This window comes from Pezoporus flaviventris, unplaced genomic scaffold (assembly GCF_033815535.1).
Source record: "Pezoporus flaviventris isolate CSIRO_AGI_PZ_B2104156 unplaced genomic scaffold, CSIRO_AGI_Pfla_v1 ptg000003l, whole genome shotgun sequence".
NCBI lineage: Eukaryota > Metazoa > Chordata > Aves > Psittaciformes > Psittacidae > Pezoporus > Pezoporus flaviventris.
The window spans coordinates 10,565,453-10,580,898 of record NW_026892551.1 but is presented as its reverse complement, the minus strand read 5'-3'; the positions used below and the strand labels follow the sequence as shown (position 1 = coordinate 10,580,898).

Sequence of the window (15,446 nt, the reverse complement as noted above, 5' to 3'; positions counted from 1 at the left end):
TTAATTTTCACAGATGTTTAAAATAGGACATAGCATGTTTTATATCAGCTGATAGAGCTATCAGTCTTTCGTATCTCAAGTTTGAATACAGTTTGAATAAATATAGCATTGAGAAATACATTGATCATTGTATGTTAGCCATGCTGGTAAATAGTGTCAAATCCTCATGCTATTTGAATTGATATAGATATATGAGTATGGGATGTTGAAAGGAAGCTTTATGCTGTTCAGCTACATATCTTGCTACCTATGTAATGCTATACTACAAAATTTCATATCTTAAGTTAGAAAGGACCCATAAGGGAGTGTTGAGTCCCACTTTCTGCTTCTCTCAGTACTACTTGAAACTAAATCATATGACTAAGAATGTTCTCCAATTTCAAACCACATTTAGGTTTTTCTTGTTAGAAATTCAAGGCTATCCAGTTCATGTTCTTTCCCTACATCTACATGCCAAAAATATTTCAATATATATCCCAAAATAACATCAAATATTTGCCTTGTAGCTAAATTTCTGTTTCTGGAAAACCACTGTGAAATCCTTATCCTGTAATAATGATGTGGAGGCACTTTTACAAAGCTGTCTCCATATGAATAAACTAGAAAGAGACATATCTAGCTTGCCTCTGTCACAGTTTGGAATACTGTGCAAGCCTCCTTCTCTGACCTCTGGAACATCAGAGGTCTCTTGACCTCTGCATTTTGATGCCAGCTAAAAAATTCTGTGACTTGTACTTTGCCTTTAGAGATCTTGATACTGTCATTGGGATCCTGCACTATTTCCAGATCTCTTTCTCAATATCATTGGTATTGGTGACTGTCTTCATGATGCTAATTTTCGTAGGACAGATATTAACCGTAATGAATAATGCAGGTGTGTCTGCTGTCCTCTAGTGACCATTATTGTCTTTTGCAAGTACAATATAACATAACAGAGAACACGGTGGAGGGCACTGAGCAGCATTTGTAGGACTGCTCTGCAGCTTTGGCAGCCTAAGTTTTATTTGTGATTCTGCTGCTGAAAAACCTTGAATAAGTCATTTCATAATGTAAAGATCTGATGTAAAATGTAAAAATGTTAATGTAAGTTTTCTTTTGTAAAATGTGGGTAATGGTATTCTTTTGTCAAGTGCTCTAAATTCTGCATGTGATCTGCAGTATTGCAGTGGCTGTCCCTTCTTTACATTTTCCCCACACACATGTACACAGTTTGTGTGCATCTTCTGAGGCTACATCCCATAGTGGGGATTCCTGTACGTTCAGCAATTTAAACCATCCATCTCTCAGGTGAAATATCTACAGAATTGGGTTTCTTATAGAGAGTTCTACAGAATCCTATTTATTTGTTAGGTAAATTAAAGAGGTAGAAAAGTAGAGCAGGAGAAAACTAACAACTGATGGACATTATACAGTACTCGGCTGTATATGGAAATGACATCAGTTTGGGTTATAAGCTTCTATTTGCTACTGTTTGAAGAATTTGAGGCTTTTTTAATGCTCACTTCACATCTGGATCTCTTTTCGATGCTGTAGTTCAGGAACAAAGATTATGAAAACAAACCCAAGTACCATTTAGTCAGCTGATCGGACCTAGCCTAGCTAGAGCCGCAGCCGGCACGCTTCAGCGACCGCGAGGGTCAATGGAGATTAGGAAAATCAGAGGGGACAGCGCAGAGACATCGCGATTCCCGACATCTCCTGATCCCCGAAGCTCCAGCAGCCCTTGCGAGAGAGCGGCTGATGTGGCGGGGGGCGTTCCCACGTTGACGGTGACCACCCCCCTGCCCCTTGCCTTGAAAGAGCCTCTGAGAGGGCAGCGACGTCTGCCCACCAGGCGCAGGGAGGAACAAGCAGGTCGTGTTGCTGACCCTGTTGCTGGTGTCCGGCTGTGGACCAATATAGTCGCCTCCAGAGAGAGAGCTTGCAGTAAGAAGACTGTAGCAACTCAGACAGAGACCCCGTCCCAAACCGTGGCTGTTCAGGTCTCTGGATGCAGGGAGTGCCAGAGCCTGCTGCTGCTGGGGGAGGGAGGACAGCATTCCACCTGTGTGAGGTGTGAGCAGGTAGAAGATCTGCTTAGCCTGGTGGCAAAACTTAAGGAGGAGGTTGAGACACTGAGGACCATCAGGGAATGTGAAAGGGAGATCGACTGGTGGAGTCACTCCCTGGCGTGCCAGTTGGAACGGTTCCAGGGAGATACCCCCAAAAGGGGAAGGACCCCCTGCCTTCTCACACAGAGGGGGGTGGCTCGAGACACCCCCTGCCCTGTAGCTGTTGCGCAGAGGTAGGGGACCAAAAAGACGACGAGGGTTGGAAGCGAGTTCCAGTTAGGCGTCGTGGGAAACCCTCCCCCCATCCTGCCCTGCTTCCCCAGGTGTCCCTCCGTAATAGGCTCGAGGCCCTGGATTTTGAAGGAGAGGTAGGCGAGAATGTGGTGCAAGGCCAGCCTACAAGGCCACATAGGAAAAGGGGGTCGACTTTGCACCTCAAGACTGCCTCTGTTAAGAAAGAAAGAAGGGTCATTGTAATAGGGGATTCCCTTCTGAGAGGAACAGAGGGCCCGATATGCAGAGTTGACCCTCATCATAGGGAAGTGTGTAGTCTGCCTGGAGCCCGGATCAGGGATATCACTAGGGCGCTCCCCAACCTGGTGCACCCGACAGACTACTACCCGCTGCTGGTCTTCCAGACAGGTGAGGGAGAAGCTGCTTCCCGCAGTCTGAGGGGGATGAAGAAAGGCTACGGGGCCTTGGGGCGGATGGTGAAAGAGTCTGGGGCTCAAGTGATCTTCTCCTCACTCCTTCCATCTTCCACTGATGATATGGGAAGGAATGGGAAGATTCAGTTCATAAACGATTGGCTTCGAGACTGGTGCTGCAGGCAGGGCTTTGGATTCTTTGCTAACGGCTGGTTTTATAGGGCACCAGTCTGGACAATGACAAGTGGGAAAGGTTTATCTCACAGAGGCAAAAGGATGCTGGGGCACGAATTAGCAGGGCTCATTTGGAGAGCTTTAAACTAGATTCGAAGGGGGATGGGGTTGTGGCTGGGCTTGCCCCAGTGGGGCAGCACTCCAGAATTAATGAAGACTGGGAGGCCTCCTATAATCCTAGGGTGAAATCGGTGTGCTCAGCTCGCTCCCTGGAATGTCTGTACACCAATGCACGCAGCATGGGAAATAAGCAGGAGGAGTTGGAAACATGTGTTAAGTCAGGAGACTATGGTCTGGTGGCAATTACAGAGACGTGGTGGGACAGCTCACATGACTGGAATATAGTCATGGAGGGCTATGTCCTTTTCAGGAAAGACAGGCCAGCCAGGAGGGGTGGTGGCGTTGCTCTTTATGTGCGGGAGCAACTACAATGCACCGAGTTCTGTCCAGGGACAGATGAGGAGCGAGTTGAGAGTCTGTGGGTGAGAATTAAGGGGCAGGCTGGCAGGGGGAATACTGTTGTGGGGGTCTGTTACAGACCACCAGATCAGGGTGAGGAAGTTGACGAGGCCTTCTACAGGCAGCTGAGAGCGGCCTCACAGTCACAGGCCGTGGTGGTCGTGGGGGATTTTAACTTCCCTGATGTTTGCTGGAAGGACCACTCGGCAACCCAGCCAAGTCCAGGAGATTCCTCCAGTGTATGGATGATAACTTCCTCCTGCAAATGGTGGATGAGCCGACCAGGAGAGGAGCGCTGCTGGATCTCATGCTTACTAACAAGGAGGGTCTGGTTGAAGCAGTAAGGGTTGAGGGCTGCCTTGGTTGCAGCGACCACGAGATGGTGGAATTCAGGATCTTGTGTGGTAGGACCAGTAGAATAGCAAGTAGAATTGCAACCCTGGACTTCAGCAGGGCAAACTTTGGCCTTTTCAAGCAATTGCTAGGGGAAATCCCATGGGCAAGGCTGTTTGAAGGTAAAGGGGCCCAAGATAGTTGGTTGGCATTCAAGGATTGCTTTTTCCGAGCTCAAGATCAGAGCATCCCGACACGTAGGAAGTCAAGGAAGAGGGCCAGGAGACCTGCGTGGCTAAATAGGGAATTGCTGGGTATGCTCAAGTGGAAGAGGAGAGTTTACAGGTCATGGAAGGAGGGACTGGCCACTTGGGAGTAATATAAGGCTGCTGCTAGAGGATGTAGGAAGGCAGCTAGGAGGACTAAGGCCTCCTTAGAATTAAACCTGTCGAGAAGGGTCAAGGACAGTAAAAAGAGCTTTTTCAAATACATAGATAAAACTAACACCAGAGGCAATGTAGGCCCACTGATGAACGGGATGGGTGCCCTGGTGACAGAAGATACAGAGATGGCAGAGTTACTGAATGCCTTCTTTGTCTCTGTCTACTCTGCTGCAGGCAGTCCTGAAGAGCCCTGTACCCCTGAGACCTTAGATGAAGTCAGGTCGACGGAGCGGTTTGCCTTAGTCGATGAGGAATGGGTTAGAGACCAGTTGAGCAATCTGGACATCCATAAATCCATGGGTCCAGATGGGATGCACCCGCGGGTGCTGAGGGAACTGGCGGAAGTCATTGCTAGACCACTCTCCATCATCTTTACCAAGTCTTGGGAAACAGGAGAGGTGCCTGAGGACTGGAGGAAAGCAAATGTCACTGCAGTCTTCCAAAAGGGCAAGAAGAAGGACCCGGGTAGCTATAGACTGGTCAGCCTCACCTCCATCCCTAGGAAAGTGATGGAACACCTTATCCTTGGTGCCATCTTAAGGCATATCAAGGATAAGAGGGTTATGAGGGGCAGTCAACATGGCTTCACCAAGGGGAAATCATGCTTGACCAAATCTCTTAGCCTTTTATGAGGAAATAACGGTGGATGGATGATGGCAGAGCGGTGGATGTGGTCTACCTTGACTTCAGCAAAGCATTTGACACAGTCTCCCCCAGCATCCTCACAGCTAAATTGAGGAAGTGTGGACTGGATGATCAGGTAGTGAGGTGGACTGTGAACTGGCTGAAGGAGAGAAGCCAGAGAGTTGTAGTCTATGGGGCAGAGTCTAGTTGGAGGCCTGTAACTAGTGGAGTGCCTCAAGGGTCAGTACTGGGACCAGTATTATTTAATATATTCATCAACGATTTAGATGAGGGAATTGAGTGTACTATCAGCAAGTTTGCTGATGACACTGAGCTGGGAGGAGTGGCTGACACGCCAGAAGGCCATGCTGCCGTCCAGCGAGACCTGGACAGGCTGGAGAGTTGGGAATAACTTGATGAAATATAACAAGGGAAAGTGTAGAGTCCTGCATTTGGGCAGGAACAACCCCAGGTTCCAGTATAGGTTGGGGAACGACCTGTTAGAGAGCAGTGTAGGGGAGAGGGACCTGGTGGTCCTAGTTGACAACAGGATGACCGTGAGCCAACACTGTGCCCTTGTGGCCAAGAAGGCCAATGGCATCCTGGGGTGTATTAGAAGGGGGGTGGTTAGTAGGTCGAGAGAGGTCCTCCTTCCCCTCTACTCTGCCCTGGTGAGACCGCATCTGGAATATGGTGTCCAGTTCTGGGCCCCTCAGTTCAAGAAGGACAGGGACCTGCTGGAGAGAGTCCAGTGCAGGGCAATGAAGATGATTAAGGGAGTGGAGCATCTCCCTTATGAGGAAAGACTGAGGGAGCTGGGTCTCTATAGTTTGGAGGAGACTGAGGGGTGACCTTATTAGTGTATATAAATATATAAAGGGGGAGTGTCACGAGGATGGAGCCAGGCTCTACTCAGTGGCAAACAATGATAGGACAAGGGGTAATGGGAACAAACTGGAACACAAGAGGTTCCACTTAAACTTGAGAAGAAACTTTTTCTCAGTGAGGGTGACAGAGCACTGGAACAGGCTGTCCAGGGAGGTTGTGGAGTCTCCTTCCCTGGAGACATTCAAAACTCGCCTGGACACATTCCTGTGTAACATTATCTAGGTGTTCCTGCTCCGGCAGGGGGATTGGACTAGATGATCTTTTGAGGTCCCTTCCAATCTCTAGCATACTGTGATACCTATTTTTAGGTATAAAGAATAATTGACCTTCTGGTCTTTGTTAGAACTGCTGGCATTGGGGTACTGTAGTTAGAAAATTACAAAATTTAGGAATTTAGGACTTGAGGGATTAACCTGCCAAAATTTAAAAGAGACACACTTAGAATAGTTTGAGACTGTAGCAAGATGAATGGCAGCAGCTCACAGCTACTGTTCTTGGGAATCTATGTGTAAGCACAGACCAACAAAGAAGATTTCACTTTGTATGTTTAATCTTAAAACACAATCCATAGTTGTGTTGAGATGCTCAGATCACATTTAGTTTATTCACAGTATAAAGCCTTATGTATATTAGGCCCCAAAAGAAGCTCATTAGAGCCTGCAGCTTGAAGACGAAGAAACAACTTGATAAGGCAAAACCATTTTTAATTACTGCTCAAGCAAAAGACTGTAACAGCAGATCAGGAACAAAAATTGCAATTGATGGGGCTTTGCTGCAGCAGCAACTTGGTATTTATTAAAAGGCACTGGCAGGGCAGTTAAGCTCTATACTCAGAATATGCCCTTTACTATACTATTTGTTAATTCAGTCATCATAAAGGTAAGTGTCCCTTTGAAATATCTCCTGGTGACATCACTGTGGGTCTTTAAGACTTTTCCAGATTCTTCGAATGTTTTCACTGAACCTTCCTGACTCTTGTCAGCCTTGCCATGGGAGGGAAGGGGGAATTTCTGCAGTGAAGAGAATATTCTTTTTTTTTTTTGGCAAGTAGTCATGGCAATAGCAAATTGTGTGAGAAAGTGAAGAAAATGGTAATGCTCATTGGTTCTGCACGTAAGAATTGTATCCAATGGTCCTGATCTTCCACAGTCTTTTTTCTTTTTCTCTACATGTTGAGCCATATAAATAATACATAAAAAAAAGGATCAGTTTCTAATGGGGACCTTACATTCTGGTACAGTGGTTTTGGGGAGTTTGTTTTGTTGATTTATTTTTTTAAATTGTAAACTTAATTGCCTCAGAGATATTAATGAAATATTTTACTGTAGTGTGGCACAGTTGAGGAAAGCGAGGAGATAAATGTAAAGGGTCAACTGAAATTCAGTGTCTCAATACAAAGAAAACTGGACAGGAAGCCCTCTGACAGTTAAATATTTTGGGCTTTTTATTTAACTTGCAGTAGTTTTTGGCCAGCTCAAGTACTGATTTATAAAAAAACTTATGGGCTATTACACAGTTGGGAATCAGAAGAAATCTAAAGCATTTTATAGTTGTAAATGCACCTTTTGTCATAAAAATGCTTTTATTTCCAAACCTGTAATTTCTACCAGTTGCTTCATTGCTGATTGATTATCCATGAATATTAACTATAAAATTTTAACATTCCTTAGCCGTTGAGTACTTACAATTTAAGCTTGGGTTTCTTGTAATTTTGTAGAAGAAATTCATTAAGGGGTTCCCTACAGTCTGCCATGGGCTTCCAAAGTTACAAAAAGATGTCAGTATTATTCTGAAAGGAAATTCTTTTATCCTGGAATCTTCTGATATCTGCTGTTTATAAATTAATTAAAATACATACTTAAGCTTTTATGTCATATTGAAAGATAAATTTCCAAATCTTGGAGTTTTTTGACTTCACGAATCTCTGCAGTATGTAATCTTCAAAGTTTCTTTTATTTTCCCTAATAAGGTGCAGCTAGTACACTCAAAGTCCTAGAGTAGCATGGCAGTATTGTAAATTAACACGTTAGTTAATGCTTACCCAGTGATGAAGATGGCAGAAAACGTCAGAAAGCAAGGAATTAATTTGGGGGGGTTTAAGTGGTTAGTTAATATAAACACTCATGTAGAGGCTGACAAAGAATTGCTGGAATAATCTTAAGCATAGTGTTGCGTTATTAATCAATGTCAAATTACTTATAACAAATTTGAACAGTATGCAGAAAGCTTTTATTTATTCCCAATTAAATATTGTTTATTCCTGATGGATTTCTGCTTGGTTTGCATTAACAACGTAGGCTAACATGTATTTCAAGCAGTTTGGGAGGAAAATTAGTAAAAATAAAAATAAAATGTAAAATCAAGAAGTGCTTTGCTCTACTTGTACCACTGTTATCTGAAGCTTTGATATTTTGGTGATTGCAGTTAATTTTCAATTTCCATGTTGGGTATTTGTTTGTTTACAGAGACCACTATAAAACAGAATATGAAAAGAGACTGCATGAAGAGTTGGAACAAATAAGGTTGAAAACAAATCAAGAAATTGAGCAACTAAAAAGTGCTTCAAAAGAGATGTATGAACGTGAAAACAGGTAAGTAACACGCAGGCAATAACCTAATTAGGGCAAAAATGACCAAGTACTGTTACGTTCTCAGGTATAATTCTAGTTGACTGGCTCATTGAGAGGTAAACAAAAGGTGAGAATTTAAGTTCAGTTATAAAATTGATGACAATCTTGTAAGAACTAAAATGAAATTACACTTGCATACTTTTAAATATATTATATTTATTATTAAGTTATGGATATTCAACATTGTCAATGAAAAGTACTGTCAGAGGGATGGAGCATCTCTCCTGTGGGGAAATGCTGAGAGAGTTGGGGTTCAGCCTGGAGAAGGGAAGGTTCCAGGAAGTTCTTATTGCAGCCTTTCAGTTCTTAAAATGGGCCTATAAGAAAGATGGGGAGAGATTCTTTGTCAGTGTCTGTTGTGACAGGACAAGAGGTGATGGTTTTAAACTAAAAGAGGGAAGATTCAGGCTGGATGTGAGGAAGAAATTTTTTACAGTGAGGGTGGTGAAATCCTGGCACATGTTGCCCAGAGAGGCGGTGGATGCACCCTCCCTGGAGACATTCAAGGCCAGGCTGGATGTGGTTCTGGGTAACCTGATCTAGTTGAAGATGTCCCTGCTTATTGCAAGGGGGGTGGACTAGATAACTTTCCAACACAAACCATTCTGTGATTCTATGATTATTAAAATTCCTGTTCTAGATAAACATGAGTGATCTGAAGTTTGTTCAGATGTACAATTTTAGTTAATGAACACAAAATATGTTGGTTTACCTGTCCCGCTGTATGGGCAATCTTGAAACTGAGCCAGGAAACCGGAGAAGAAGGCGCTGATGCAGAAAGTAAAGCAGAAAAAATAAGGGAAACTAATAAGATTTATGTCTTCATAAAACAAATTATCTGAGATTTACAGCGTTATGGTTCAAGAAAGCATTGATTTCCTAGAAATTATTTTAAAATCTCTTTTGAAGAAGACCCTAGTCCTGCAGAGACCTGCGTATTGAATTTTGTATGTGTGTTATCTTGTTGAATTCCATGGAATTATATGCAGAGTTAGGCACATATATAAGCCTTTAAGGATCTAAGGATTTGGACTTCTAGTACTGCATTTCTTTTTAAGCCTGCTTTTTGCCCGTTTCATTCTTTTAAAATGGAAGGAGCATTTAATAATTCATTATAACTTCATTGCAGATGTCCTCAAAGTGTCTTATGTGGAGAAGGAAATTACTGTAGTAAAAAGATATTTGTGGCATCAGCATCTGTTCTTCTGATAGGTAGTTTTGTTACTGCTCGGAAGAGCGAAAAAAGAACATGACTCCTGCTGTCTGTCTTCCAGTCAACTGAAAGGTTCTAATTAAAAAAATTACATCATCGTGTAGTTTTGCAAGTGTGATTAAAATATATGTATTACGCATATACACATACATCCACACCACTTCCTGTATGCAAATCTATTTTGAATTACAAAGTACGAATTTAAACCTTCACTGTTCATGGAAATTTGACAAAGGGTCTGTATATCACAGAGAAAATTACTGGAAGATATTTCATTTGTATCTGGAACCAATTTACAGAACTTTTGTTCCTCATTTTGAAATAATTACTTCTGAAATGTAAATTCCTTAGATTTGATTTCATATTTTGCAAAAAAAAAAAATTTTAGCATATGCTCTTTCTACAAAATACTAAAAAAATCCCCCATGAGACAGTGCTTCACAATCTGACATGCCCCTTAGTGGCGAGACAAATGCAACCTGAAATTGTGAGTAGGTCAGTTTGCCGTGAATGCGTGATGTGATAAGATGCTGATTTTGAATGAAAATAAAGCTAAGATGCTGGTTTCCTCTTCAGGCTTGAAGTGTGGAATGGTAGTACAGCTAAGATAATCTAATATTAGTTGCTGTTGCTCCTTACACTTTGCCAAGCCTGATGAGCTTGATGTTTCCCTTGAATTTACTGGCACTTATTTTACACTTGGATGATTCAGTTCAAGAAGCTAAGAGGGGATGGGGATGACAAATCTATAATAAGGTGATGCTTTCGTTCTTAATTTATTTGGGATCAGTTTCACTTGCTTGGTTGTAGTAAGCATTGGCTATGTTTGCATTAGCAAGCATGAGCAGATTCAAAAGGCACATGAATGCCTGCATGAGGTTTGACTTTGGATTAGCTGCAGTCTTTTTGTACAGATCAAACACAATTTAGTAGTTTTGAGCATGTTAGATGCTGTCCCTGAGCACATTTTCTGACATGATCAAGCTGACTGGAATACAGTTTGTGCACTCTGAAATAGTTTAGGGGTGTGAAGTGCAATAAATGGCAGTTTATTTAAAGAGGTTTACTTCAAAAGCTAATATAGATGCCCTTGTGCTTCTGCTTCCCCTGAAGGATACAATATTGTACTCCTCTCCGAGTCGTAATATGCTTGATCTTAATGCTGTCAACAGAAATAATTACAGTGTTCTTATATTTTGGTATGAGTCAGTTTTAAAGGATTTGCTCTGATGATCAGTCCCTGCATTTCATCAGTAAATTCTCTGGCCCAGCGATTCATTTTTTAAAGAAAATTTTGTTTTCTTTCTCTCATAGCCAGTTAACTGTCACATAATTTTGATGTTGGTTCTTCATAAGTAATTATTCATTTTAATTACTTGAGTTCAGAAATATACCAGTGATAACGTAACCTTCATCTAGAATGTAGTCTTTTATCCAAGAATTATATACCTTTAGTGTAGCTAAAACAACCTAGGGTAACATTTACATGGCTTAGTAATTTTCCATTTAGCTCTCTATCTTTAACTTTTATGTTTTCAAAATTTGCTTGAGACTAGAATTCCACTTTGCTTTAATTCAGAAAGTTTCTGTGGAGGAGAGGGGAACAAATAGCTTCAGTAGGAAGAGCTTGGTTGCATCTACATTAACAGTTTGTGTGGTTTTGAAGTGAAACCCCCCTAGTCTTTGCTGCTTACCATCTTTGTTGCTGCTTGGAATGACAAGGGAAATCCCCTAGTCGTTGATGCTTGCCTCGCAGTTTGCGCTTGGATTTGTGGTATTCTGCTCACATTTGTAGCATATGAACAGGATTCCTCTTAGGTGAAATGAAAGAAATCTTTAAGATCATTTCATATATTCCAAATGCTAGTGAGTGTTCAAGTAACAGGAGCAAACTGGGAGTGTCCTTGAAAATGTTTATAATGTAGGTCCTCAGTAGCCCTTCAACAGTCTGCAAATTGGCTGTTACGTGTTGCACTAAATAATGGAGGTGCAGTTTATAGGCACTATCTAAGCAGTAGTTCCACTATTTATTCCACTATTTATTACAATGTTATGCTACATGCAGACAACAGATTAACAGGCTACTAATACCTGTATAATTTTTTAACACAAGTACTGTTTGTATTATTCTCATTTCTGTCAGTGAAATAATAGTTAGTTTGAAAGTCCTGACTGATTCTTGGTTAAAAAATTGGAAAAGTATAGATTGATTGCAGTAAAATGCTTGTGTTATTTTACAGTTCTGTGCAGATCAAAAACAATGTTAGCAGTAGAAACCAGGAGACAGCAGTGACATGAAATAACCTGTATATCTACAACTAATTAGCCAATTAGTTGTATGTGGAAGTAGGATTTCTATGCCTAGCTAATCTTTTCCTGCTCTGTCATTAAAGTTGTGAAATATCTCAGCTAGGGGGAGAGCATTCTCCTATTTATTAGTGAAGTATAAAGTATCAAAATTGTTGGCATTTAGTTGATGCCTATAAAAAGTAATTCGTAGTTTTAATAGTCTAAACTTATTAATATGTTTGTACATGTGCACAGGTGGTTTGATCATTGGTTTTAGAATTTCAGAACTGGAAATTTTGCAGGTATGTATGAAAATAATCTAAAGTAAAGCCTGTATAATGAATAGGCATCTAGATAGACTCCTATATTATTCTGTGAGAACTGAAGAAGGTAGTACTGAAGTTCAGATCAGTCAGTATAATTCATGCAGCAAAACAGTCTTTTTCCTAACAGATTCTTGACAGAGTAACTTTTGTTTCCTTCAGAAATTTGAGAGAAGCGAGAGATAATGCTGTTGCTGAAAAAGAAAGAGCAGTTATTGCTGAAAAGGATGCTTTAAGAAAACATGATCAACTCTTAGAACAGTAAGTATCATTAAAAAATATAAAGGTGTAATGATATTTCTATCTCAGGAGCTTTATGAGGAATGACTGCTTTGACTTTCTGCTTATAAAAAAGAAATGGAATTACAAACATTTTGTTTAAATGAAATTACAGATTTAATTTTAGTAGTATATTTTTTTCTTTTACCAGTACAGTAACAATATGGAAGTTTGATTCTCCTACAATCCTGTAAAGACAAGCAGACAGTAATTATGTATCTCACAGCGGGAATGTGGATTTCATACTGTACAGTAGCAGTGGTCAAACTCTGAACCTGTTGGGTTTTTTCTTTAGTTGAAAATAGAAAATTATCTTAGATGAGGACTTCAATGAATAGTTTTTGTAGTGTGGTTAGAGAGCAGCAGTCATGAACACTTATACTTGCTACATGCTGCTTTTCTTACTGCTGTCTCTTCTCAGCCTTTCATATTCCATGTATCAAAGATACTGTCTATAGAAACATACAATTCTATTCATATGGAGAACGAAACTGATTTTTCTGCATGTTTACAAGCAGTCTTGCTATCCTGTTCTGCAGCATCTTTTTGTAAATTTAGAATATTAGTTAAGGTAAATTATGAGGTAATTTGAAGCTTTTGACAATAATAAAGCTGTTCAAGGTAAGTTTGTTGTGTGTCATTAATTTTGGACCCAATTTGTTGTTTAATTCTTTTTTCTAAGACGAAAAGATCAGTTCATTAACTGTGCTACCTCAATGAAACTACTAGATGTGAACTTTTTCTTACTTGGAATTGTTTTTAATTCCAAGAAGTAATCTATTAAAATGTTGCTAACTTAAGCATAGGCACAAATTAATTAAAGCTTTTCATTTTTATGTATAACTCCTGAATTTCAGTGGTGATATTACTGAAGAAACAGCATTGCCTAAGGACTCAAAAAAAAGTCATTATTTTTTGTGGTGTGAAGCAATAGGGGTAGTTCTAGAGCGAACAAGGTGCGTCAGAGACTTGATATCTACTCAGTCTCAGGGGTTTGACTTCAGATTAATCTAGTTTGGGCTGGATGGGGCCCAAGGGTACCGAATGCCTTTTAGTGGGTAGAGTACATTGTAGGTGTTCTTGGATTCTCAAAAAGGAATTCAGTTAGCAAACTCTGAGACGATAGCTCCCCAGTGCAAATCAAAATGTGGAAATCAAAGCTGGTTAACTGAGGACAACCAGGAAACTTAGTTCAAAACTGATTTCCTGAGTCAAAATAAAATGCTTATGTGAGCCAACCACATTTCTGATGAGACTGCCACGTTTTATTGTGATAAGACTGTGACATGTGGGGAGTTCATCGCTAACAGGAAGCTCTGCTGGAAAATAGGTCTGGTGTATGATAATTTGAGTATGAAACTTGATTGTTTTTAATGGAAATATCAACTTTATAATTATTACCATATTTATTTTTAAACTTTAGAGCCATGGAGAAAATACTTCTCTGTTCTGCTTTATTCCCAGTCATACAATGTGTCTTTTTCTTTTTTTTTTTTATATTGCTGCTGTTGTTTTTTTGACAAGTTTCCCTACAATGAGAAACATAAGATTTTCAAATGGATAAAAAGGGGGGAAAAGAAGAATGGTAGTAATAAACCATTTGTTGCCATCTTGTTTGACACACTCATGCTTCTATCCTCCAGTAGCTTTTTCTAGTAATAATCTCTCCAATTAAGTAAACTCTACCTTCCTTGATCTAAATAAATTAAAAAGTTGATAAGTTGATTTATACTTCTTTTTTTTTTTTTTTTCTTTTTTTACTTCAAAGTAGTAGGTCATTCATCAGAAGATTATGCTTTTTAGAGAAAAACACTTCTGCTTGGGAAAGTAGAAAACCCCATACTTCCTTTCTTTAAAATAAAGGCGTCTCCCTTTAAAACTCTTCTAACCACAGTGCGGGTTTTAAGACCATGATTTTTTCCACATTCCAATTCATCTACCTAAACAACCTGCAAAGTAACACACTGGCATGATGAGATGGAATAAATGCCTCAACTTAAAAGACCCCAAATTCTGAATTTACTGTGGATTGACATGTGATAGTTCTGTAACAAAGACATTTTCTAATATCACCAGAAACTCCTGAGATAAAAAAGGAATACCTGTGTTGTTCAATTCTGTATTTAAGTGATTCTAACAGCTTGTTCTATTTTAGTGAAAACAAGGTGACTCATCGTAGTTACCAGTGGTATCATAATCTGTATAAACAAACATGTTTTAAAGCTTCAGAAGTATGTGGAATGTTGACTGGCCTGAATGGTGGTTAAATAAAGCCCTTGGCAAATCTTGTGATCAGAAGTGTAACTAATACCCAATTTTCTAGTCAAGCACAGTTATTTTCATTTTTTCTTACTGATGTTTGTGATAGCTTTTTATAAACAGCTGTTTACATATGCCAAGAAAATACTTGAGTGATAATATCCATGAAAGAGATATATATTGAGAGAGAATCTGCTGTTTCAGCCTCTGAGTAGGCCACTATAATGTCAGGTTGTAAGTTTTGTTGCAGCTCTATATTCTATGTGAGAATCCATGTTTTGTTTGTCTGTGGCAATGAAAAAAAACTTAAATGACTTGGTGTTTTGGATTAAACTGGGGTCAGTGTCACGCATGTTCTGAAGAATGATGGCCAAGTAAAAACATTTTCACCTTGTTTTAAACTTCTGGTAGTGAGGCTAAGACTTTTTTATAATTTTAAATGTATTTTGTCTCAGTTGAAAGTGTCCAGGGGTTGAGTGTAAAGAGCAATTCTGTAAAAGCTCCATCAGCTACGCATAGTAAAGTGTAGATACTAAATATGTTCCAACTTTTCTTTCTCTTGAATATTCCTGGAGTGTTATTTTCAAACAATTGACTGTCAATCTGTTATTCACTTCTTGCAAAACAGCATCAAAAAGTAAAACAAATGCATCCTGGTTTCCTATCTTTTTGGTTTTTTCCTACTGGTAAACTTTTCTAGTTTCATATAATGTGCAACATCAAACTGAAATGATTCCAATGTTCAAAGTGGACTCTAAGGTCTAATATGGGATG

The 15,446-nt window shown here is 40.0% G+C and overlaps 1 protein-coding gene across 7 annotated transcripts in view; it reads left to right on the top strand.

The window, feature by feature from the left end:
* Positions 1–15,446, top strand: part of PIBF1 (progesterone immunomodulatory binding factor 1) — a 126,789-nt gene that overhangs the window by 27,758 nt on the left and 83,585 nt on the right. For all 7 annotated transcript variants that reach the window (XM_061445277.1, XM_061445276.1, XM_061445283.1 and 4 more), the window contains 2 exons: positions 8,145–8,270; positions 12,297–12,395. In XM_061445277.1, the coding sequence (XP_061301261.1) occupies positions 8,145–8,270; positions 12,297–12,395 (225 nt within the window). The remainder of the gene's footprint in view (positions 1–8,144; positions 8,271–12,296; positions 12,396–15,446) is intronic.